Source organism: Prinia subflava, chromosome 2, assembly GCF_021018805.1.
Source record: "Prinia subflava isolate CZ2003 ecotype Zambia chromosome 2, Cam_Psub_1.2, whole genome shotgun sequence".
NCBI classification, from domain to species: Eukaryota; Metazoa; Chordata; class Aves; order Passeriformes; family Cisticolidae; genus Prinia; species Prinia subflava.
Window position 1 is genome coordinate 71573740 of NC_086248.1, and position 26980 is coordinate 71600719.

Here is a 26980-nt window from a genome sequence, read left to right on the forward strand (position 1 = left end):
ATTGCCATTGCTTGTTTAGCAGCTTGTTTTGCTGATAATGTCTGTCACTTTTCAAATAGCTACAGTGCAATTGTTTTTTGGGGAAAATATTTCATTGAGCAGGAGGTTTACAGGCCATTAGATACTTCCCATTTGTGCTGGTGTTTTAATATGCTGTACATATACTTTGCTCCTTATTAGAAGTTATTGACAGCTTTTGATTATGGGCAGGCAGGCTGAAGTTTAGAAATCATGTTTGCATTAAAAAAATTTCTCTTGCCTGGCTGAAAATTTAAATCTCAAAATCATTAGAACCAGTATGCACTTGCTGAAAGAGAATCTACTTCTAAAGATTGTTAGGGGGAAAAAGTAGTCTTTTTAGACATCTGTAGTTTTAAAAGAATGAATGACTGTATAAAAGCAGGAGCTGGCTAAAGTGGTGGCCACTGTGCGCTCGTTCCATGGCTAGAGGCAGAATGTCACTGAGCCAAGCAGTGCAATGTGCTGGAATTCATCTCATCCCTTTTCAAACTGTGCCATGAACATTTTTTAATTCCCCCTGATAGCTGCTAGGACAGACAAAAGACAGGCCTCTATTTAATATCACACACTATGTCTAACAGTATCTGCTTTCACTTCACACACTCACACTAAACAAGCAATGACTTGCAGTAAATTTAGTGTGCCAAAAGAGATACAACTGCACTGTAGCTGCATCAAGTGAAATGCTAGATGTATACATCTCAGAGAGGGGCTGACACCCCCAAACTATTCCTTTTTAGCAACTAGCCTCTGTTCTTTCTCCTTTCATCAGGGAAAAAAAAGCAGGAAAAAAAGGTGAGATGTAGAAACATGAGTACTGTTGCAGATTTGTTCCAGGGATATACTTGCTTTATCACCTGAATTCTTTGCATTTTTTCATTCAAGAGATTGACATGAAGTTTCTATCCTAACTAGTTTTTAGATGCCACAGAACAAAGTTCAGGGAGAAAAAAAATTTCTGCATTAGAAAGTGCCCACGGAAGTATGAATACAGGAATGGAGCAAATTATGTCCTCCACAGTGGGAAACTCGTACCATAATTTATCACTTGGACTGACAGGCAAAAGGACCAACATAAGACAGTGACTACTTTTCAGAATTTATTGTAAAAAATAGTATTAAACAATAGGAAAAATGCCACTCCTTGTTCAATCCACCCCATACTACTTTATGTGGAAACAATGGAAAATTTTGACAAAAATGTATTCACCCCATTCCTATCCATATATCAGATGATTCCAGCTACTCAGGACATGCTCATGGGAAAAGTATTGGCAGTATCACAGCATATGGAAGTAGAAATAAAAAACATGCAGTATTTTCAATTGCAGTTGGGAGGCCTATTTCCTGGAGTCTAGAGATCATGTTGTTTTATCTGTTTTCCTTTAGTATTATGTACATTATCAGACTTTCATAACTTCAGACATCAGCATAAAGCCCTGATTTTTTGCCAACAGTGACATACCCTCCTCAAAGATAAATGTGGAAAACAGAATGCCTGCCTTACTTCTGTTTGCAATTTCCTTTCCACAGGAACACGTACATGATACAGTTCCTGCTAACATATATTTAAAGCTTGGCTAGCCCTTTTTCACTTATACCAGTTCAATCCCACTGGAGGTCCTCAGGGCAGCACAAACAATGGAGAACAGACTTCCAGCACTGCAACACATTTGTTCTGGACAAAAACTGCTTGTACTAACACCAAATTACATACTTTGTATGACGACTTCTTTTGTCTACAACCAGAAATATGTCAGATTCTGCAGTAAACTGTATTACAAAAAATGTAAAACAATACTTTCCACAATCATTTTCTGGAGATTTCCTAGCTCATCTCAGAACTGCAAAGTACCAGTGTTAGCTCAAACGGAGCTCAGTTTTAACAGAGACCCCAAATAATGGGTGACAGTAGTATTTACTGGGTGCAATTAGCTTCATTATCAACTGGCAAAAAGTTGACTTCATTTCGTACTTCAACGCACTGATCAGAGAAAACCTGAATTACATGGCACTGTTGAGAGCACCCCAGTTTCAAGTCAAGGGATGCGCTTACGCACAGGTGCACTGTTGTAGGTATGAGATGAGTACAGAACCAAAATACTCAGAAAATCGCTCAGCAGAAACCTATGGATAATGCTAAATAAGAGCACCTAACCATTTTTTTCCATTGCTGTGCTTGATAAAAACTTGTACCAACAGTTTGAGGTGAGTCACACAAATGACAGTCACTGGAGTAGAGTGCAGTGGAAATGTTGGTCATTCTGAAAGAAGATACAATGGAGCAATACAGGAAATTCCATACCAAGAGACCAAAGTCAAACATTTTTTCTTTTGCACATCATAAAAAGTATTTTTGGTTACAAATTACCACTGCAAACAGCGTTCTCATAGATAAAACTAAAAATGTCTCTACCTAAAAGGCTTTGAGAAGGGTTAAAACCCCTCAAACCATAACTAAAGAGCTTTCTTTATGTCCTCTTCCCTTCTGAGTAGCAAGAGCCTCCTGATTTTAAGGAAGCCCCTCCTCTTGGTCAATCAATTCTGTTTTGGTGGAGAACACATCAGCCAACATGTGCTTTGGGATTTCGGATCCCCGTACTTTCAACGTGTAGCAGGCATTCTCCACTTTTGCCAGACTCTGTTTCAAGGTATAGAGCTTCTTTGAGACTTCGTAAGGTCCGGTGTTGCCAATGAAGGTAAACCCATCATAAATCTGCCGCAGGAACTGGCTCAGTTCGAAGGGCGTGTCTATGTCCCCGTTGCCAACGCTGCTGATGCACAGCCGCATCAGCTCTCCCGTCAGATCAGCCACTCCCAGCAGGTAATCCACAGGTGTCACCTTCAGGCTCCATGTATGGGGTTGTTTATCGTGGGAATTCGAGGTCTGGGGACAGAACAGAAGAAAGGCCAGGACAGAAAACTGTGAGAAAGCCATCGGTAATGGTTCAACTACACACTAACTCATCTAACGTAACTGGGAATCTAAAACATTCTGGAAAATTAAACTGCATGGCACTTCCACATGGTCTGATTTCAGAAGTAGTAATCTCCTCCCAGCATATAAGAAGAATAACTTTCCTATATATATTTAGGAATTTCTACTTGAGATGTCATTTTCATTCTAGCAAGCATGATAAATATGCCCTAACTCTACCATCTCTATTTGCAAACAGAATTATCACATCTTTGTTTCGAATTTTCTTTCATCTGACAGATCTCAGCCTGACAGTCTTTTTTTCTAAATAGTCAGTCCAAAGTTAGAAAATCAATCAAAAATAGTCTGCATTATGAAAACAAATCATATAATTTCATAATAGTATCTTGAATTTCAAAAGATATTCTCTACAAGTAGCTACAGTATTCTCAGATCTGTTGATATAAAACATTAAAATAGCACATAAGAATCTTCATGAAGCAAACCCATTACAAAGTTACAAGTTTGCTCCAATATCCAAATTTCCAATACTTTTTATTGCCATAATATTGGTAACATGGAAGACAGTGCAGGTTTTTTTCTGTTCACTTGTTCCCATGATATGCTATCAACCCAAACTGACAGATCTGGTCAGAGCCGTGCACCCTCGGGTTAACAACTTTATAGTTGTTACCTGTGGTAAAAACAAATGAATTTAACCTTTAACCTAATTTAAAAATCAGGCTCCTCTGCAAATATCTTACCAAAAGAATAAAGAAAGAATGAGAAGTGTTTTACAGCCAAATCTCTTAAGCAGCAGCAGACTCAGGAATTCATACAAAGCAGCATTACTGTACGCTGCACCTCAACTGCTTGTGCGCTTCTGTAGATTGCCACCAAATCCCTGTCGCCCCCGGCCAACAATCAAACTACACTCAGTTTACTGTGTTTGGGGACAACAGTTTGTCCCTGTGAGCCATTTAGGGCAGGGCAGGAGTACAGGCAAGTCAAGAAACAGCAGATCTGGTATTAGGACTCAGGTATGATGGGACACCAGCTTGTCCTCTGAAAGGAATCAGCTCCAGTAGAGTTAGAAATGATGCACAAGGTACATACAGTGCCTCCAGTGACTAGTTCAATACCAGCAATAACATTTCAGTCATGGAGTTAATCCTGCCTTGGATTTGTTTGTGTCCCTCAACTTTTGCGACATCACTCTACACCAGAAGGTCTTACAGACGGTCCCAGGCACTAAAAATCCCTCTGCTACATTTGTTAGCTAGTATTTCACTGTCCTGGATCTTTTGCCGAATAAGAAAGAGTTCAGTTTGCTCTGAATAAAAAGGATGTGAAATTTATAAACTTGTATCCCACAGATTTAGTTTACTACTTATCAGAATAAAAGGCATGTTTTGAACAAGTAGTCAAAGCCCACATGTATATCTAATCCCATTCCACTAACTGGCCTTATTTAATCAGATGCCAAAAATGTGACTAAGCCCTCTCACTGCATTTCCATCCCAGAAAGATGTTTGTCAATTGAGAAAAGAAAAACTTTTACCATGTTTGTTGTTTCTTCTCTGTCTTCGGCTGTAAATATTAGTTGTTTGTTGATCTCTTCAACACTGATCAAAGATCGTGTTTTGATAAAATACTGAAACGAAACTGCCTCAACATATTCTTGAAGTCCTGCAAAAACAGCAGAAATAAATTCATGCTTCAAACTTCCAGCAATGATCCACGCTCACAGTTATTTATTTTTGAAGAAATGTTTTAAGCGACTACTTGAAGGTTACCAGCAAAAAGTGAAAACTAACATAATCCAGAAATAACAAAGAAATATAATCTAACAAAGCATCTTTCTAAGTATGAAAGTCAGACCAAGCACATAGACAAACATGTTAAAGTTTTCATTCCATCTGCATTTTTCATGCAGGACCTTCTGTAATTCCAATATAAAGCATCATGGTAACTCAGAAACATACTGAAGATCAGCTCCCCACAATGTTCCCAAGGGCTCACACTCTGAACAGTATTGTTTAATAAATGCATTAATGTCATAGAGAGTAGGATCAAGTGCACCCTCAGCAGATTTGCAGATGACACTGGGCTGAGTGCTGCAGCTGACACACCTGAGGGATGGGATGCCATCCAGAGGGACTAGGACAAGCTTGAGAAGTTGGGCCCATGGGAATCCTATGCAGTTTAACAAGACCAAGCGTAAGGTGCTGCACCCCTGGATCAGGGGATCCCCAGTATCAGCACAGGCTGGGGATGAACAGATCGAGAGCCTAGCAGGACTTGCAGTAGATACTTGTTTAAAACTGAACTTCCCACTTCTCCATTTTGTGAGAACCAAGCTCCAAGATATGCAGGTTTGGTGAAATTTATGTTCAAGACAAAGCATCTGTTATTACAAATCACTCCAGATCAAATAAATAAATAAGAAAATAAACAAACCAGACAGGACTGTGATGTCCAATAAGAAAACCAACAGGTGATCCTGCTTCGGCAGAAGGGTTGGACTAGGTAATCTCTAGAAATCCCTTCCACCCCTAACTGTTCAGTGGTTCTATGAATATATGAATAACTGTTCTGTCCAAAATAACTTGCACTCTAAAATTAAGGTGTGCAGAGGGACAAAAGGAGTTTATGTTGAAAAGGGGATAAAAGATGGGATAACAAATGTAGCTTTGTCTGCCATCTACAGCTACCTGCCACAATTATGTCTCACTACCTACTTAGCATATGGTGGTTTTATTATGCGTTACAGCAAAGGTGAGATCTAAAGAAAAAGAGTGAGAATGTTCAGACAGAGATTCAACAGGTTATCAGTTTATCCTTATGTGCTGAGAGCAGATTTGGGGGAAGCATGCAAGAAAAGTTCGTACACAGAAAGCTGAAGCTGGCACTGCTGGTGGAAAAAAAGGCAGAGACAAAGCTGGAACAAACAGCCACAGCAGCACTAAGCCAAAAAAAGTTGTAGAGACAAAGTCAATGCCTGTGTATATCTGACCCATGAACAGAGAAAGCCCAAAGAGGACATTAAAGGAACAGACACATGACAGAGATGGTTCTAGCAGAGCTACTCTGAGCCATTTTTAGAGGATGACTTCACTTCAAGAGAAGCAAACAGGTATCATGCTGCAAGAGGATTAGAAAATAGTTTTGTCAGTGAGAAAATGAGGATGCAACCAAGGGTACCAGAAGTAGAATTCTGCTTCCATTAGAAATCTTAATACCCTCAATTGATACCTTAATACCCTGTACAGTGCCAGGACCTCAGCTTATAGGAATATGCAGGAAGAAGCAAACTTAGGCTTCACCTGGATCAAAGAAATAGTCTAAACCAAAAAGAAGAGAACATAGATTTGAATAACAGATGAGTGTGGAAATACCCCCAAAAAACAGACATAACCTCAAAGGGTAGGAGGCTTTCCAAGTTACAATCACTAAAGCATAAGTGACCTGCATTTTTTTTTCCTTTCAAATATATATTTGAGCAGAAGCAACTCAGAATGCCAATTCCTTTATAGTACTCTACAGCAGCACTTGGGAAAAGCAGAATAAATATGCAGCAACCAAACCCATACTCAACACTGCTGTTCACAAACCAGAACACAAACAGGGAGCTGCAAGACCAATTTAACACCCTAATTTAATCAACAGCATTCAGGTAAAGCATTCTGGGCACAAGCAATAGAAAAACACCAGATAAAAGCTACTCAGGATCTTTTAAGATAAATAACTTCAGAAGCTGCAGAGAGGTAGATTTCATCACTCACTCTTTCCCTGATTTACCTTCTGACGTAACAGGGCCAGTAATCTGTTACGAAATTTTGGCTTTTGCTGTGGATAAGCTGTAAGCTACCAGATACAACAGCACTCAGCATGACAACATCTGTGAGAATCTCCTTCTGCTACCTGTGGAGAAGACTACCACATACGAAGAATCAACTTGGCATTTTCCACAGCTCTCACAGAGATCACATCAGGCCTCAAACTTTTTTTGGTACACATTTTTCTCGATCAGTCAGATTTCCCACTTTCAACTCACTCCACTTTACAGTGTCACACACGTTTGGTCATTTTCCACTGTAAGTGTTTGGCTCCTCTCTTCCTTTATCTTTATGCACTTTTTAATATGGATATATTTATACATACGTACACACATAGATCTTTGCTTCCTCCTGCTATCCCACCCGGCTGACATGTTCCAGCCTTGTGCTCCTTCCTGTTGTTTAATACCACCATGTGAATGTTGCACACAGTCTGCCATTTACTGTCACCTCCTCACAATTATTTAGTAAGCCTTACAAAACTCTATTACTGGTAACAAATCCTGTTCACAACTACTTTGCAAAAAACATTAACATTTTCCTTTTTCCTTTTTTTTTAGCAAGTCCTTCTTCCAGAAGTAGCTACAATATGACATTTCAATGACCCAAGACCTTGAAATAAGGTGTTTCCATGTGCAGGTAGAAGGATGTTTAAACATTTTACGTTTTAGCTTAATGGTAGGACATCCGCTATTTTCAGCAAATAATTCCCAGGGTGAAAAAGCCCATCCCATTTCACTACACCATCCAACAATACCTTTCCCCTTATGCTCTTGTTTTGGATTTATTCCAAAATTGACTTATTTATGGATTGAGCTGCCAGTAATGGAATAGTTTTTAAAACTGCTTTTTATAGGTTTAGATTTTTTTGTAGCACATGGACAAAAATACCAATTAAAAACATTGTATTATTTTTACTAGCACCTCTTAAAATTACAGATGCAAGGTAAAAAAGTAACTGCTTAAGTATTTTGGTATTTTACTACATTTATTCTACATAAATAGCTTGTATTAGATAAGTGACAGTACAGCAGCTCCCTTCTATGTTTTAAAAATTTATTTTCTACATAAGAACTAGAGAGTTACACTGAGATATCTTCTGAACATGTATCTATAAATAAAGGAGATTTTTCTGTCTGAAAGCTTGAGCACTTTTTTGCCTGCTAATATTCAAGACTTTTTTCCTTAACTACATAAGCAGCTCTAAGAAGAAAAAGTAGTTTCCCTAAGAACTTTGCAAGAAATTAGGTTTCTTAAATGAAAAATAATTTTTTAAAAAGTCAGTGGAGCACTCAATCCAAGAGTCAAATGAATGCATAAGACAGAGGAAAAGCTAGTTTTATTTAAAGAATGAGTAAGTAATAGAAATTACTTAATTGCAGGAGTCATATTAGGGTAAACAGAATTTAATTCCACCTGAGATGTGCATGCATCCATGCATACATGGAAGGTTCAACCCAGAATGACAGATCAAATAAAAGGTGAAAGTTTCCTCCCAAATTTTTGTTTACTTCATTTCCTCCTTAAAATCATAGTTCAACAGTTACAAAACAGGTTCAAAAGGATTTCATGTTCGGGATTGTTAAGGTTAGCAATGCCAGTGCCACCTGCTATCTTCCCAAATAAGCTGCTTCTTTCCCTATTTCTTCTCAAACTCATTCTCTTTCTCATCCTTTGTCCTGTTTCTCTCTGTCTTTTTGTTTGGAGAGGAGCCTGTGCTGATGACCACGACACAAGCAGATAGACACAAGCCTATGCTCTCTCACTGAGCTCCTCCCCTGAGCCGTGCAGCAGGAATCATAGCCCAAGAGCAGCCACTAGAAAGATGGCAGGAAGATATACACTGCAAGTTTCTTCCAGGATCCCTGCATGAAGGGTGGGGCACATTATTTCCAGGGCGAGTCATGTGAAACTACCCACTTGCTGATTCATTACAAAACCAAAACAGCACCGACAAGGCTCTATCTTATCCTCATGTTTAGGCTGGCAAGTTACATTGTCATTAAAAAAACCCAAACACACACAGAAAAAAAAAAATCTCTTCTTTCTCCTTCCCCCAAAAACCAGAGAAAGCAACAACAACAGAAAAAATCCCACCACCAAAACTTAGAAATTCCTGCCATAATCCAGAAAAAGAGAAGTCATATTTTTGTGGAAACCCCAAACAGAAAAATAATTCTACAGAATATGGGGAGCATGGTAAACTTAAAGAACTCAATTGTGGAAGCCTATGGATGAATGAAGGGGAGAACGAGTGAAATAAGCAAACAATTAACCAGGTACAACATCAATTGAAACAAATACACAAAATAAGTTTAGAAGTATTAATATAAAAACTACATCCAGTTTCCTATTAAAATGAAACTGGTAATTCACACCTTAATCTATTCCTTTAAAGTTCTCTGCATACTTGACAATGATTCCTAAGATTCAGAAGGTTTTTTCTGGGCAGAAGGGGTAAAGACTTAAGTAATTAAACTTAAACTGAGGCTATGAAACAATCAAACCATATTGCTGATTGTCAGCATGAACTCAAAGGCTAATTTCATAACATACACTGAAAGAGGATAAAGCCAGCTCTCCTCACAGACAGGAATGCTCTGGACATCCTGTTGTGGGAATGGCTTAAAAGAGTAATTCCATTCAGGGATGGATTATATAAAACAGTACTAACTAATAAATACAAATAAAAGTACTAGAACAAAAGCCTATATGAGCTTACATATCTGGAAAATATCATATTTCTATTCACTGAGTAATAATTCAAAAGCTGAGTAGGTTTACTATTGTATCAATAATTAAAGTAATGCATATTTCTTCTATAAAGCCCTGAATGCTTTGTTCATTAGTCAGTTGCTACTTGCAACATTAGCATCAGTTGCTACTACATCCACAACCACCAAAAAGTTCTGTTCTCTTCTAGCTGCATGTGTTGCAGTGATGTATTTCAGATACTGAAGTGTTAACATTGTTTGCACTTTGATCAAAGTTGAATACGCACCAAATTCAGGGAAAAAAGTAATACCAAGATTAGTCAGTTTTCCCAAAAACCCCAGAAAAAGATGCAAGTTCCCTATCAGACAGGTGTCTGTGAGAGTTAAATTATTTCTCCAAACAGGCAGAAAAGCCCTTCAAAGAACTGCAAACAATATTTTAATCTCTCATTGTAGAGAACAGGTAATCAAGCCTTTTTTATATTGCTATTAAAAACACATGGACATGTGACAAATGATAGGCCTTTTTGCAGATGAGTAATTGTGGGTGAGAAATTCACAAACTTTTATTTTGTTCCAACGTGGGGACCTGAGGGATGTACCATGGTTACTTCAGTAATCAAGGTTTTTGTCCTGAAGTTTCAAGTTTTATTCCAACTGGCCAGCCCCAAATGTAGTAATTCTGAAGAGCACCCAATGTTTTACATGAATTCTTAAAAAACCTATTCCTGTGACAAGTAATCTTCCTGACCTCTTGACTGCCCCCAATTCCCTTCATAGTTAATACAGAGTTTTAAAAGTCATTCTGTTAGATGGCAAATTTTACATTACTGACAGCCTTTAGGGCAAGTGTTCAAGATACCAAAGAAAGGAAGCTCTGACTCAGCCAGGATGTTCAATGATCAAAGAAGAAAGAGCACCTAACACAACACAGCTTCTGCAGGTCAAAACACAGTGAAAGTTCTTCTGAAGGTGATGTTGTTTCCGTGCAACAGACCCAACTCACAAGCACATCAGAAGAACCAATAGTGGCCATTTATCCTCATAAACACAGATCTGTGAGATGGCACAAAGGTACTTCACCACTTGCTAACCTCTATTTCTCCCCATGTGACTGCAAAACAAAAAACGAACCATGATGTGCTATCCTGGTTGCTTCTTGGAATGGAATTCCTCTGTGACACATTCTCCTGTGTGATTTTAAATAAACAAACAAGAAAGCTTCATAGGTTTTTTTTTTTTTTAAATTTGTCTTATGTTCCATCTGCACTTGGTTCCTGCAAAGGCTGGAGAGATTTGGTCTGTGAATGACTAATGTCAATAGCTGCAGGGGTGAAAAGAATTCTTGAGCCAGAGCACAAGGTCTCCTCCATTTGCCAGCTATGAAACTGAATTAAAAGACAAGCAATGCCACTAGTTTCAGGTTGTTATATGAGTAACTGCAGTATTTGCCAAAATAGTACAGCAGGACTTTAGGACAGTTAGGTCTTAAGTCAGAAGCAGAAAGGACAATCTTTGTGATCATGCTGACCCACAGCATGCATCTTTAAAAGACTCTACACAGCTTTTCTCATGCACTTCTGCTGCTCTGGACGGCTCCTGCTGAATGTACATCTCATCCAGGGATGAGCTGATAGTCAGTTCTCACACAGAGCATGCCTACTTTGCTCATGTCAGAATTTGCATTCCTGTTTGCAGGTTTGTTTTAATTTTGGTGTATGGACAGGTAAAACCTGCAGCAGAAAAGGCAAAGTGAGAGGCTTTGCAGTTGCTGTTTTTCCCCTTTCCTTAGAAGAACATAGGAAAAAGGCATGAACCAAAAAGAATAAAAGGGTAGTAAAATGCAATAAACTGAAGATATCAAATTTCAAATAGGCAACTCGCAGAATGAAAAAAAAAAGTTTGACCAAGCAGGGGTATGAGTAAAGAGAAACAGAGAAAGTAACAAAACAGAAACAAAGAAGTTAAAAAATGTATCTGATAACCATAAGCTTAATCACTGCAAATTCTGTTAATTTTCCAGTATAATCAGGAAACTTTGTTTCCATTTCTGGCATTTTACCCCTCACCTACAACAGCAAGAGATTAATTCTTCAGTTACATCCTGTTCCTGTGTTACTGTGTTTTCCCACCATCTTGCATAAACCTGATTGCTTCCTTCACAGTCAGCTTTCCTTTCAAGTTTTAGGTGTATTTAGGTCTTATCCTGGGTGAGACATTTACAATTCATGATACCTTCCTCCTGCAGTACAAAGCTTTTCCTTTCTATTACCAACCTAAAATTAAATATGCCATCTATTTTAATTACAGCTTTTAAGCTTTCTTAAGGAAAAAAAAACCAGGTGTCCTACTTATACTGTTCCTGATGTGCAGAAAAGTACATTAATATTATATCCTTGATATTCTGTACCTTAATATTATTTTAGAAATACATATGTGCTTACAAAGGTAGAACAATCTGAGTATGTTATTTCCATATTTTGAGTTTAAAGCTAAGAAAAAATAAACGAAAAACCAAACCAAAACAAAAAACTCCAGGTCAACACAGAAATCATTACATGGATAGTTCCTTAAGTTTGCATTCTAATTAAAATCCTTCATATAATACCCACAAAAATGTTGTTACTTAAATCATCAGTAATCTAAAGCTTGCCTTCTTGGACAGAACCCACTCATCTCCATAGCATTTCTTAGAGCATCCTGTCTGGTGGTCCAAATGCTGCAGTTAAAAGTGGCATTCTAGTGTGACTGAAGTATTTCCTTTTCACCTACACAGACAGAACTGGCCTGGTCCAGCTGAGCAATGCAGTCTTCTGCAATATCTTACACACCTAAAGTGACTCTAAATGGCCTAAGGCAGGAGACAGAAATAAGCTCCATTTTATCAATCTCTCGGAACACAAATAGTGCCTGCACAAGATAAATGATGTGTTAGACTGCGTCAGTACTGAACTTTTACAGAGAATTTCCTGCATCATCATCAGCAGAAGCAGTAACAGAGCAACAGTTTTGACAAGGTGCTGACATTTTACAGCCTCGTCATCTAATGCTATTGAGAGCAAGTGCAGACATGATAAACAGCTAATGAGCTTCCCTGTGCACACCACTCCACTCGGCACTGTGCAGGCACAGGCACACGGCAAAGGTCAGCCAACAGCGCTCCACTTGCATCTACCACCACCCCCCACGCCACTCTACCTAAGCAGCTCCAGAAGAATTATGGGCTCCTCTTTCAATATTTTGTCTTAAGGGCCAAAAAACTGAGTAAAGTCCTCAAATAGCTAGAGATTTCATTTAACAAAGCCATGTTAAAAAGGTACTTCATTCAATCCCACACAGTGCCAACTTATTGAGCAGTCCTTAATTTTCTCTCTGCAGTACACAAGTTTTGCATTTATGCAGAGTAGATTTAGAACATGTTTTGAATAATTCTGTACATCCTAACATAGAAACATAGAACTTTTCAGGTTGGAAAAGACTTTTAGGATCTACTGAGTCCAACCACTAACCCAACACTACCAAGTCCACCACTAAACCGTATCTCTAAGGGCCACATCTGTATGTCTTTTAAATATCTCCAGGGGTGCTGATTCCATCATTCTCCTAGGCAGCCTGTTCCAATGCTTGACAACCCTTCCCATGATTAAATTTTTCTTAATATACTATATAAACCTCCCCTAGAGTGACTTGAGGCCATTTCCTCATGTCCCATTTCTTGCTACATTGGAGAAGAGACTACCTCCCACCTGGTTACACTCTCCTTTCAAGTAGTTGTGGAGAGCAGTGAGTCTTCTCCAGGCTAAACCTCCAGCTCCTTCAGCCACTCCTCAGCAGACTCATGTTCCAAACCCTTCACTTGTTCCATTGCCCTCCTCTGGACACGCTGCAGCACCTCAGTGTCTTTCTTGTAGTGATGGGTCCAAAACTGGACACAGAACCTGAGGTGCAGCCAGTGCTGAATACAGGGGGACAATCACTGCCCTGCTCCTGCTGGCCCCACCACTGGTGATAGAGGCCAGGATGCCACTGGATTTCTCGGTCACCTGGGCATGTCCCGAAGGACCTCATCCAGTCACTGTCCACCAGAAACCCCAGCTCCTTCTCCTGGAGCAGTTTTCCAGTTACTCTTCCCAAGCCTGCAGCACTGCATGAGTTTGTTGTAGCCAAAGTGTGGGACCCTACATATGTTGCAGAGCACCTTTTTCTTGTCTTTAAGGTCTGTACAGATCTTTTTTGTATACTGTTGATATTTCTCTCAGTAGCTGAGAGTTAAATATGTATTTAAAAATACTCAAACACACACACACACACACGTATATATATATATATATATATATATACACAAATAAAAAAAATCCCGAGAAATTTCTTCCTTCCTTTCAAAAATCCATACAATCTTTTTCAGTCCTTTTCTTGCATAATGTCTCTTAACAATTTTAAAGAAAGAGTACATATTTCCTCACAGGATATATAAGGTATACACTGCAAAGCAGGCCAAAGGAGCAGGAATTCTATATTACAAATAATAAAGCTTTAAAAAGATCAACAAAGCAGAACATTCTAACATAACAAATGAAGAGCTCTGCATTAAAAAAAGACTTCATTATTTCAGTATCTCTTTGTTTGCTTGTTTAATCATCCCCTGGGACAATCTGTACTGTTAAGAAACGTGTAGAAAACAGTCATCAGTTTTTGTTGTTGTTCAATTAGTGCTATACTCAGTGTTTGAGCTCATGCAAGTGTCCTTTGGGGAAACGTCCTGCGTGCCATTAGCACTATTCTTAATGAGGGAAAGCATGAAACTCCTTTAGTGCTCTGCCAGAATTGTTTTATCTTCAAGTCAAAAGAACAACTGTTTGGAGTAACCCCAAAAAAAGCATTTAACAATTGCAAGTGGCAAACAATATTCCCAAGCATAATACTCATAGCATTCTTCTATTTATAGGCTAACAGTTATTCTACTGAATAAAATATGTATTAGGCAGCTTCATTATGCAGACAAACATGATTCCCCAGTTAAAGCTCCTACAGTGGTTTCCATTATAAGCTCCATTTTGAACCCTTTTACTCCTTCTGTGAGAGGTAGGGTGGGGAACAGGAGGATGTTTCATGTTTGGTTTCAAGACAAAGGAGAATATTTTTAGGAAGTTTGAGGTTAATTAGACATGTTGCTTTTGAGATATGGGACATAAGCGTTTCTTTATTCTTTTCAGAAGAAAAAAGCAGTTTAATGGCAATGTTTTTGTTCATAAAAAGCTTTTTAACTAGTCCTCCAGAATTTCTTTAAAATACAAAATCAGAGTTGAAAACTAGGTTAAAGGAAGGTCAAGACTTACAGCCCTAGGAAATATATAAAGACAAAATATCTAGCACTTTTCTTAGCTACATTTATTTTCAAATAGACACGCAAGCTTTTTCCACTGAAAAAAAAGCAAAGCAACAATTAAAGAACACTAGGCTAAAAACCAAAACTAAAAGCAACATAGTTAGCTCTTATCACTGTTCACACCCCAATTACAGTTCTTCATAAACAGTGGCGGGCAGTGATGGAAAAAAGCATTCCCTCTCCCAGCTGCTCTTTATCTAACTGTCCCTTCATTCTTCCTGTTTCTAGGTTTTCTGTCTCAGCTTCGTGATCTTGACATCAAGCATCTTCACATCTCTGACACCTCCTTGATCCCAGCTTCAGCACAATCAAGATCTACACGTCTTGAGGCCTGCATAGTCCTTTTTTTTTGCCATCCCAATGACTAACTGGAGAGCAGAGGATTTAACAAAGGTAAGAGTAAAGGTCTGGCTGAAAGTTAGCATTTTACATTTGTTATGCACACAAGCTCATTTACACAATACCTAAAAGCATTCCCTGTCCTCTCAGTGACATAGGTATATTTGAAGACTCCCTTACTAAATATGCACTATGGGCAACAGCTGGCACAAACTTTCCTCGCAGAGGAACATTTGTCAGAGAGCTAGAATATAAGTAGATGCTGTGGATAATGTACCAAAGTAGAATGAAGGCAACTTATTTCAGTTGGATTTTATAAACAGTCTTCTTAATGAGGCACAAATACCTAATCACAGATACAACAGGGAGATCCTAGGGCCAAGTAATATTATACAACTGATGGGAGTGCACAGACTTGCCATTTACCCCACCTAAAAAGAGGAGAAAAGTAGAAGTACAGCCATTTCCCGTTCTAACTTCAGGAATGCATTGGGAGCTGTGTATTTCTACTCTTTAGTTTTGTTCAAAACAATTGCAAGTTCAGATATTTAAGAGATTGCACACCTGACTGCTGGAAAGATCGACAACAGAGTCTACTTCTTCTCCCCCTTCTTTAGCACACTAATACCTTCTTGCCTTTTTTCTTTTTACCTCGAGAGGTCAGAAAGATTCATTCTCTTAAGTTTTCTTAAGAATGTAGTAGGAAAAATCTTTAATTCTATGACAATCTCACTCCAAGTCCATGTAAGCACTAAGGATGTGCTGCCCTACATGCAACTGTGTGCAGTTCTGGGTGCCACAATTTAAAAAGGATATGAAGGTCCCTGAAGGCATCCAGAGGAGGGCAACAAGGCTGGTGCAATGGCTGGAAGGAATGTCCTGTAAGGAGCAGTTAAGGATTCTGGGCTTGTGTAGCCCAGAGAGGACAAGGCTGAGGGACAACTTCATTGCTCCCTACAGGTTCCCAGCGAGGGGAAGTGGGGAAGGTGGTGCTGATCTCCTGTCCCATCCAGTGACAGGATGTGTGGGAATGGCTCTAAGTTGCATCAGGCAGGGGGATTTCTTTGGAAAAGGTGGTTAAACACAGGAACAAGCTTCCTAGAGAGGTGGTTGATGCCCCAAGCCTGTCAGTGTAAAGAAGAATTTGAGCAATGCTCTTAACAACTTGTTTTGACTTTTGGTCAGCCCTGAAGTGGTCAGGCAGTGGCACTGGATGACCATTGCAGGTTCTTTCCATCTGACTTTGCCTACTCTGTTCTAATGGTTTTGCAGCTCTGGAGGCATTGAGTCATCACACACATGCAGCAGTCTCTTAACTTCCTCTGCTAACTACTTCTACTACTAACCTCCCCTAGAGTAACTCATCCTGCTCTAAAATGGACAAATACATCTTAGTCATCTTAAGAGGCTGAGATTTACAACATCAGAAAAAACTATTAAAAATTCTGAATTGTTCCTGACAGAATACTTGGAGTTGTTTTCTAAATAGTTTAGTCAGGTTTATTTTGGTATTAATGAGTACCTTTATGCAAGTTAGAAATAAATTACGCAGGAAAATCAGTGTAGCTGACTGTGTGTATTTACCAAATACACAAAGCAAAGCTGAACAAAAATATGTTTTTCATTAATTTCTTTATTTCAGATTGCTATGGCTAGCTTAAGTTTAGGTATCTTCCATGTAAAAAAGAAATCTAACTTTTGATTACTGAAAACAATATATATTTTTAAAGAAACAAAAACAGTAATTTTTTTTACTAAGAGGAGAGAATCTGGATGTAGAAAACTAGCATCAGGTTTGCTTACTTGCTTTTTAAGAACATGGGTGCACACAGAAGTTATTGTGCAGTAACTTTCCATGTATCTGCTATGTAGGTATAGACCCCCTCTTTACGTGCGAGATGAGTGAATCCAATTCCAGCCCAGCTGCTCCTCAGTAGAACCAGAGGCAGCTAAGCCTCTCTGAATTTACTGCCACAAAGACACATCAAACAAAACAGAGACAGATCAGGTGAGGCAGCTGATGCAGAGTAAGGGCTTGCCCTGTGAGAATCTTGCTCACATGGCATGGCTGATGGCTTGCACCACGCAGTCTCACAAAGACCCATGAAGTGGCAGACCTCGAACACTGCTGGTTTATACACACCATTATATGACTCACATGGGACTACAAACTTCAGGGGTTAGTCAAACAAACTTTACAGGTCACAATGAAGCCTCCAAAAGCTTGGGTTCATAAAACTGAATGCAAGGATTCTCAGCTTTTACAAGCAGTACTTAAAATGAAAATCAAAAGACATTTTCAGCATGTCAAGATACTCATATACACTTGCAATAGTATCGTTCATAGTTTGAGATCATCTGTAATGTCAGCATTTTGAATTATCTCTTTTCATTGTGTCACTACAGTACTTGGCTATAAATAGCAGCAAGACAAATACAGATAAAGTGGCTCTAAGAAAAACTACTAATATCTAATTTGAACAACCCAATGCATTGCAAATAAGAGGACTGTGAAATTAATCAGAGCCATTGAAGACTACCAGGCCAAGCTCTTTCTGGTTCCAAACTGCTAAACTAAGAGTCAAGACCCGTCTCTTAAACTAAAGTTTGTGTAAGACATGAGTACAAGTTAACCTGAGCATTGTTTGTCTTGTAAATTACATATATGTATTTGCTGCTGGTTTATCAAATCAGTCTTATGGACATTTTTAAACAATTAAATAATTCAGGGCAAATCTTCAGCTTTCATCAGCTGAAGAAGTTTTGTCTAAACAAGGAAAGATATACACAATCACAAATTGTTTAAAATGAGATTGATAAACACAAGACACTTTTATACCGTGACTAAGACGGCAAAGCAGCAGTTACATATTTTACTCACTTGTAGCCACAACCAAGGCATACCAATGTGAGGTAATATTCTGCAAAGAGCCAGGAAAGAAACATAATTTGACAGAAAGAGTCACAAACGAATTGGGATTTAGTATCTCAAGAATGTTAGCAAAGATGGCTGTTTACAGAGAGGAGCAGAAAAAGATGTGACTGAAACACACAAACTGGTTTAATGCTCGTAACAGAGGCAGAAGCATATTTTGAGCCTAGAAGAAAGAAAATGCTGTTCGAAGGATTTAAATTAATTAACTTTATCAACTCAAAATCACTTTATCACTCAAAATGGATAATTTCCCAAGAAGTTGCTCTCATTCTGCCCTTAGAAATTGTAACTCTTCAGGAGGGGCAAATGAGTGTGCTACATATATTCCTCTCACTCAGAGATGACCAGCCAATACATTTGTTAGAAATACTCCCAACTTCAGTTTAGGGCAGGGTCCAAATTGTTCCAGTTGTAGACTCCCATTTACATCTTCCTTTAAACTGCAAAGCAACTGGAGGACAAGAGCTTCTCCAATACCACAGCTAACTTTGCTAATAACAAAGATTACCGAGTCCTGATTTATAACCACAAAAATATAATAAATTCAGACCTGCAGCATGAAGAAGAAGTATTGCTACATAAAGAGAAACTAAGCTTAGTTCAAAACCGCACACTTTCCCTATTTTTAAATAATTTACCTGGAGATATAGCTCTGTGGAACTGATACATGTCTTCTCCAATCAGTTCTTGTGCAACCTGCTTGATCTTCCGTCGGACAGCATCTAGCTTGACTTCAGATTCATTCAGTATTTCTTCCCCATTGGGAGCACTGCAACCATAAATCAGAAACTGAAAGGAGCAGCTTCCAGAACATGACCAAACTGTTAAAAACCATTACACTTTTACTGATCAATACATTTTTACTGGCTTCAAGAAAAAGCAAAACTGATACTACAATGAGAAACAGTTAACTTTCACAAATACCTACTGTAAATTCTGAAATTCTGTAGATTCTTAACAAGAAAATAATCAACCAGGCAGAGTTCTGATAGCATGATGTTTATTCCAGACTATAGTTATGATTATTGTTTAAGTAAGAAAAAGGAGAAACACATACAAAGGCTTCAAAAAGTATTCCAGAAAAACTAGCAGTATTTACAGAAGTCCTTCAATCGTTTTTAAAAAAATAATATTTTGCAATACTTGACAGTATTGCAAAACACAATGCACTATGTACTTCTACATGTGATTTTTTTTTTCTTTAAGGAAGTGCTGTTTCTTTAAGGAATTATGCTGTTCAGGAACAGCTGAAATATCTGATTCACAACCACAACATATACTTGGCATTTAAAGCTTAGTTTATCTAATTTCCTTTAAACTTTCTCGTCCCTTGAGCCCAAATAATTCACATGGTATATTAGTTTACAGTCTCTTTAAGGAACTACTGATTAATTGGTCTCAAGAAAACATTAAAAGGCAAACAGTAAAACTAACTGAAATTACAATCACAATACTTGAGAAAAGGAAAGAAGGAAGTACAAAATACAGCATGGAAAACTTCCACTCTCACAAAACCAGGAATGCCTGATAAAACAGAGTAATGAGGAGTTCTTTGTTGTTGTTCTTTCCTCACAAGTTCTCAACTACCTAGCCCCTGCAGAGGGAGTAGTTATTTACAGTCAAGGCTGTAAAGGTTACTGGGACTATCACAGTACCTCTCTGCAGAAGAAAACCAAGTTAAAGAGCAGGCAACTTCATTACCTCCCCCTATAACTGTAACTATAAATAGTTACTACTTCAACATAAATATATTGATAGGTAACAAAATGTAAATTAAAATAAATGAAATTACAAAGAAAAGAAACAGGGAGAGCTGTTATAACATGCAAGACCAGTGTTTGTCATGTACAACAAACACTTTATACAGCAGGCTATGCAAACCTTCAAATCTTCCTGTTGCTCCTCTAGTTTGTCTCAGGCTTCAAAGATTGCTTGAAGGCTCATGAGAACACAAACATATAGATGCTCAAAACTTCACACAGAAGCCTACCCAGCTGTCGTATTTACATAAACAGACCCAGGTCACCTCCTATTTGCATTGATGACCTCGGGTGGGGATGCAACAACCAAAATAGCGACAGAACTGCCCGGACAAGTAACCTGAAGAAAGGTTGCATACTCCTCTCTCATAGCTTGCTGAAAGCTGGAAGGCTCTCATCTGCTGCTTTACACTGGTTTAATAAACCAATAAAACCAACCCAGAAACCTGAACCAGCATCTTTTAATTCTTTAACTGCAGTGTGCATTCATCAGCTCGCATCCACCCTAAAGGACGTTTATGGGAAGTTAATTAAATTCCTCTCAACAGAACATTGCAGCAGTTACTCATAGACAACACTGCAAGGCAGATTGTAGGCTTCTGTGAACGTTTTCACACTCAACATGACTCACCTGGTGAACCTATGGAGCAGAAATATCGTTCTCTTGCTCTCGATCGTTATATCCCGACTGAGCTTCACGAGCCGTTCGTATTTATCGTGCCTGGTGTCAAGCTCCAGCTGGAATGCTGTGGGGTCAGTCGTTACAGCAAAAGCTCAGTTATCACATGAACACAGAGCAGGAGAAGAGAGAAGCACCTGTGCTGCCCTACAGTCCTTACAGACTCCATCAGCCTTGTCCCTGGGAGCTTTTCCCCAAGGTGGGCTGTCCCTGCATGGGGCATGGCTGCAGATGCCATCACTGCCTGTCACCTGCCAGAGTTGCAAAATTCATCATTAATACTACCTTTGTTTAGTAAGTCACGTTTAAGTAGATATCAATCCTGATGATGCCTTAAAGCAGCCTACACAATTTTAAGGTAAAATATTTGGTTTTGCTAATAAAATCTATTCTGCAATACTGCTGTTCTGGAAATGGACTGAAAATTTCACCCCAATTCAGCAAGACAATCAAAAAATAAAACCTTACAATCATTTGTTAGGAAGATTCACCAATGCCTAAAATACCAAATAAAAAAGCATCTGGCTAAGGCACATATTCTGTTCAAAATGCACCATTTAGTTATAAGAAAGGTTGCATTTCACATTCCAGCTAGACTCGGTCAGGAGCTGAGTATTTTAATATCTCTAAGGACTAGAAGTATTAGAGAAAGGTGAGATCAATTATTTAAAGTAAGATTTCTGACTTGCTGATGTTAGTTCTCTCTAACTACAATGAATACAGAAAAGAGAGGAAGTCTATCTGGTTTTGGAAGTCAAACGTTATGAATGTTTCACGAATACCATTAACATTTTATACACCATTATTCTAGTAAATAAATCACTAACAGATGCTTACAAGAAATCTAACAAATTCCCTAAATGAATGTCTGAGGTGCCAAAGTCTCTGTGCAAGAAGATGCAAAAAATAAACCATGAGGTTACATTTTTAAAGGCTCTGACAAGTGAATAATTTTTAAAAAGCATAGCAGTTCGCTGGCAAGCAATGTTTAGATGACACTAGAAAAACAGTTCTGTATTTCTCATTGCCTTGGTAAAAACTTGGTTCTTCTCATTTTGTTCTGTTCTTCCCAATCTTATTCTGAAACTCTAAGATAAGTCACAAATGCTCCTACTGGTTTTTTAATTCTTATACATCTGTTTGGTGTGACTCTTGCAAATTCTGAGAGCAAATTCCACTCCTGAATTATCAAGAAATTTTCCCTCTGATCATAGTGACAGGAACTTGAGGAGGGGTGACTTCCCTTCATGGGATGACACAGATGACATTTCCAAGGGCCATTTACAGAAGTTGTCTACTGGGAAATTCACTATTCTGAACATCTGCAATATTAGCAACCCCCTAACTTTTCTGGATAGTTGTGGTTTTTAGATGTTTATGTTAGGTTTTATACCTGTTAGGGACTATTGTGAAGTGCTTTATATTCTAAAGTAAACTAGACAAACACAATAATGTTTAGCCTAACAAGATGCAATAAAACCTCCTGTATTGTGCTATTGCTTAAAATTGCAAAGGGTTAGAACTTGGGGTTCTCCAAGCTAACACATCAAAACCACAGAGTCATTTCCTACACACATTCCACTGTAATGTCTAATTTAGCACTGAAAGTAAAGACTCAGACTCCATTGATCATTTTGGTGCTGCTAAATCAGACCATTAAAAATGACACTTGCTAAACCTTAACCTTACAAATCAAGGTGCATCCACTCTCTTTATCACTGACCTGTCATATTGAAAACTATTAAAAAAAAAAAGGTGTAATCCTTGGGTTTTGACTAATTAGACCATTCTGTGACTTTTATAATTATTCTAGAAGACTTATTACTTTTTTGGAAAACATTAGTGCAAATAGATCAATTTAAGCACATCTTTCTTTCAAGGATTAGAAAGAGAAAAATGTGTACACCCATTTAAGGCCACACATTAACGTGGCAAACTCAGTTCTGTGTATAGACCAGGGAAGGAGAGGCTGAAGAATCCTGCTGCAGAAATGGGCCTGGGGATCGTGGTGGATGCCAGCAGTGCCCTGCTGCCACGAGGGCCAGCCCTGGCCTGGGGGGCATCAGGCACAGTATGGCCAGCTGGGCAAGGGAGGGGATTGTCCCCTCTGCTCTGCACTGGCATGGCTTCACCTCAAATATTGTGTGTGGTTTTTTGGGCAAAACAACATAAAAAAGATCTTAAGATCTTAGATCATTGCCCCAAAGAAGGGCAACGGAGATAGCGAAGGGTGTGGAGGGGAAGCTGTATGAGCAGCAGCTGAGGTTACTCAGTCTGTTCAGCCTGGAGGAGACTGAGGGCAGACTTTCAACATTCTCGTGAGGGAAAGAAAGCAGAAGGGCAGGTACTGATCTCTTCACTCTGGTGACCAATGACAGGACTCAAGGGAGCAGCCTCAAGTTGTGTCAGGAGAGGTTCAGGTTTGGTATCAGGAAAGATTCTTCACCCAGAGGGTGGCTAGGCACTGGAACAGGCTTCCAAGAGAAGCGGTCATAGCAACAATCCTGTCTGAGTTCAAGAAATGACTGGACAACACTCTCAGGCACATGGTGCGACTCTTGGGATGTGCTGCACAGGGCAGGAGTTGGACTCGACCATCCTGATAGATCAGTTCCAACTTAGCATAGCCCAAGATTCTATGATTTAAGTTGTTTAGATTCAGACAACATACACAGAAATAGCGCACAACTGGTTGACCTTACGCAACCTGCTCAGTTATAAACCATCGGGAGCATACCTTTTCCTAATGCTTGTGCCTGACATGGAGACAAAGACCAACAGCATCTTTGTCTGGGGCAGCGCACTTGGTGCACTTTGTATTGCACTAAACACTTTTGCAATAAATAAGAGTGGATCTTCAAACAACTTTGAAGAAACCACGTCCCTGAAATTCTTTCTGCAATTAACCAAACGCAGATAAACAGATCTCATGAGAATGGAGGGAAACAAGCTGTTTTGAAGTGGAAGTAAAGGCAACCTTATGACGAACTGATATTCATGACAGTGAAAAATTAAAAGTTTAAAGTACAGTTGCTTTATATTGTATATATACTTGCAAGAGCAAGTATATATACAATAGTCAATATAAATGATAGAGTGGTTTGTGGAAAGAAGCCTTAAAGATCACCTAGTTTCAACCCCTCCTCCCATGGGCAAGGACACTTTCCTCTAGATCAGGTCGCTCAAAGCCCCCTCCAACCTGGCCTTGAACACTTTCAGAGATGAGGCAGCCACAGCTTCTCTAGGCAAAGTTCAGAGGTCATGGTTAATCATCTGCCAAGCTGATTTACACAGAAAACCCCATTCTTTAAAAAGCCAGGAAGTTATATGACATTGAAGTACACATTAACCATCTAAAGCAGACAGCCAGCTCTTATTTCACCCTTCTTAGCTTCATAGAAAATATGTGGCACGGGAAAAATTTTACAACAAGAATTAATCTGTTCCCCATCTCACATCTCCCTCCTTCTTCAGTCAAGGCTTCTTGTTTCTGAACTTCACTTTGTTAGGGGTTTTCTAATGAGAAATTTAAATTTACTGGAGTTTAAATCTGGTTTGGTGAAAAATCCTATAAAAACAATTTGACTGAAGGGAAGTTTACACCGGCCTATTTAAACCATCTCAAATATATGTTAATATTTAAAAGGCAATCAAAGTGAATAAAGTGACTACATAAAGGTCTACATTAGTTAAAGTCTTTTTTGAAAAAGTGCAGGTAAAAACAACTACCAACTCTTGTAACAATGCATCCAGATTCACATTTAAGCAGCTTAGCTATCTGTGCACCACAGCCAAGGTCAGAGCCTCCTCAGTTTCCCAAAGGTCGCCATCTCCTCCTGTTGCCCCTGTGGCACAGACTTTGTATTACACCTCTGCAGATCCTACAGTTTTCTGCCACCCAAGGGCCCAGTCACCTTTTGCCTGGCTGAACACTGGTGCAGTTTGCTCAGCACAAGTGAGGAGGGCAGAGGGAAAGTGAGATAGAAACAGCAGCAAGTCATGAATCAGGCAGAGCTATGCAAAATTCCACTCCCAGGACTTCACTGCACAATATGCAGAACACTAAGCTCTAAAGGATGGACCATGAGTCCAACTAGCTTCCAGTGTCTCCCTCAGAGAGAGCTGGTTTATCCCACTAATAATTTCCTAGCAATTTCTATATCACATTTTAAAAATCTGGTTTTCCAAATGCTTACTTACATTTAAAAGATGTCATCAAAGCTGAAGGTGGGTTAACATTCTCTTTTTCTTCTCTTCTTTGACCATGTGGAAAATTGTCATGCTTTCGTTTTCTGAACCCACCTGATCCTAAGAAATACAAGACAGACACAAAAAAAATATTTAAAGATATAGTTTTGCCAGAGCATAAGGAGCACCAGAATGCTATCTTCAGAGCATTCCTGACAGCAGCCATATTCTACAGGATAGAATAAGGTAACTGGATGAACCTTATTATCGACTGATGCCAGCTTCACATTATCATGTTACTTTATCTACCACAATGCTAGTGAAAATTTGAAAATCCATTTCAATGGATGAGTATGGCAGGAACCTAAGCCTGTATTTTTTGTAAGGTGTTTAGTTCTTCACGCCCTTTTATGTTTTCTTGCTGCAAGTGAATGGTTGCATCAAAATCCTTGTGTGAACAAGGACCTACAGGATTAGACCTTCTTTCTTTTTCCTTTTTTTTTTCCCTAACTATTTTAAATATTCATCTTGAAATTAGTCAATAAACTTGCAAGTTTTGTTACTGTGATTTATGTCACGGGTCTTCAGTAACCAGAAAAAGAAGTAAGGCACAGTTTAAGCAGACTACCCCTATTCAGACAGGCAGGTTTAGCTCCTGCAGGGTAGCTTCTTAGGCCCTTAAACTCTGCCCATTAACCAGCTTCACCTCTGAATGTAGCTGCTCACTTCAACTGCTTCGTGTGCCTCTTCCTTCACCCTCCTTTTCTACACCCAAAACTCATCTCTTTTGGACTAGGTTTCACTCCCAATTTACATCTTAAATTGTTTCTTCCTTTTATCTTGCTTCACCTTGGATTAACTCATTGTGTCACTCATTCCTCCCTCTCCCTCCTTTTGGTGACAGCTGGACACTGTTCCTGACAGAGCCCAAAATTTGGCAAACTTGAATACAGGCCTACCTTCTGAATAAGTGGAGTTCTCTCAATTTCCTTAAAAGAACCAAGAGAACATTGCATTTTAAAATGTTTCTGCTTAACTGTTTATTATCCCAAACCAAAACCACAAGTGGGCATAGCTACTTTCTTAAAGAGGAAAATGAAAATAATTTTTTCCTTTTTTCCTGTTGGATGTGAGCTCAGGGTTTTGTTTTTCCTATAGCACTTGAAAACATTAAATGCACCCCTCGAAGGAGTGCTGAAGGGAGGTCTGTGTGATTCTCGGTGGTGTCAAACAACAGGACAAGAGGCAACAGGCAGAAACCAATGCTCAGGAAGGTCCATTCTTCCTGAATACGAGGGAGAACTTCACTGTGCAGGTGACTGAGCACTGGAGCAGATTGTCCAGAGAGGTTGGAGTCTCCCTCACTGGAGATGTTCAAGAACCTCCTGGCCTCAATCCTGTGCCAGGTGCTCTGGGATGACTCTGCTCGAGCAGGGAGCTTGGAGCAGATGACTCCCTGTGGTCCTTTCCAACCTGACCCGTTCTGTGACCGATTCTGTGACTGCCAGGGCTAAACAAGCCGCTGGCAGAGCAAGCTGTGAAAAATATGCATTTCACATACATAATATGCTATATACATAAGATTATATATATACATATATACACACACATACACACTATACTGAATCATTAGCAGAAGCGCTTTACAGGCCTCACACACCCAGCTTCCCTCTGTGGCATCTGCTTTTTCACCCCCAGGGATGCAGATCCCTGTAGCCACGTTCTCTGGCGGGCCCGTACAGCCGCCAGGGGAAGGAGGGCACCCACGAAGGAAAGGTCGGTGCCACCCGAGACGGAGCGGCCTCCCCCAGTGCGAGCTGCACGGCACTGAAGGGCACCGCTGGGCACGGCGGGGGCTCCGCACCCCCCTCCCCTCCGAGCCGCGGGGCCTCCCCCCGCCTCCGCCAGCTCCAGCTCCGCACGCCTCGGTCTCCTGAGGGTGGGAAGGGGAGGGAAGGGCGGGAGACATCACCTTCCTTGCCGCTCATCCCGGTGCCGCCGCCGCGCAGCGTCCCCGCGGCAACCCGCAGCCGCCCCGCGCACCGCCAGGGCCCCGCCGCGCCGCCCCCGCCCCAGCGGCGCCATGGAGGGGCGGCCGCGGGCGCCTGACGGCGAACGCCGCCCAGGCGGAGGAGCCCGGCCACACAGGCGGCGGAGCCCGGCCCGCCGCCCGCGGCGCGGAGCGGAGCAGCGGCGGCGCGG

The 26980-nt window shown here is 39.8% G+C and overlaps 1 protein-coding gene across 1 annotated transcript; it reads right to left on the reverse strand.

The window, feature by feature from the left end:
• Positions 1 to 1106: 1106 nt before the first annotated feature.
• Positions 1107 to 26980, reverse strand: TSNAX (translin associated factor X). Its single transcript, XM_063390496.1, has 6 exons — positions 26751 to 26980; positions 24791 to 24898; positions 20543 to 20657; positions 18790 to 18920; positions 4500 to 4627; positions 1107 to 2908 (listed from the first exon to the last, which is right to left on the reverse strand). The coding sequence occupies exons 1-6, from the start codon at positions 26764 to 26766 to the stop codon at positions 2534 to 2536; spliced, it is 873 nt and encodes a 290-aa protein (XP_063246566.1). The 5' UTR covers positions 26767 to 26980; the 3' UTR covers positions 1107 to 2533.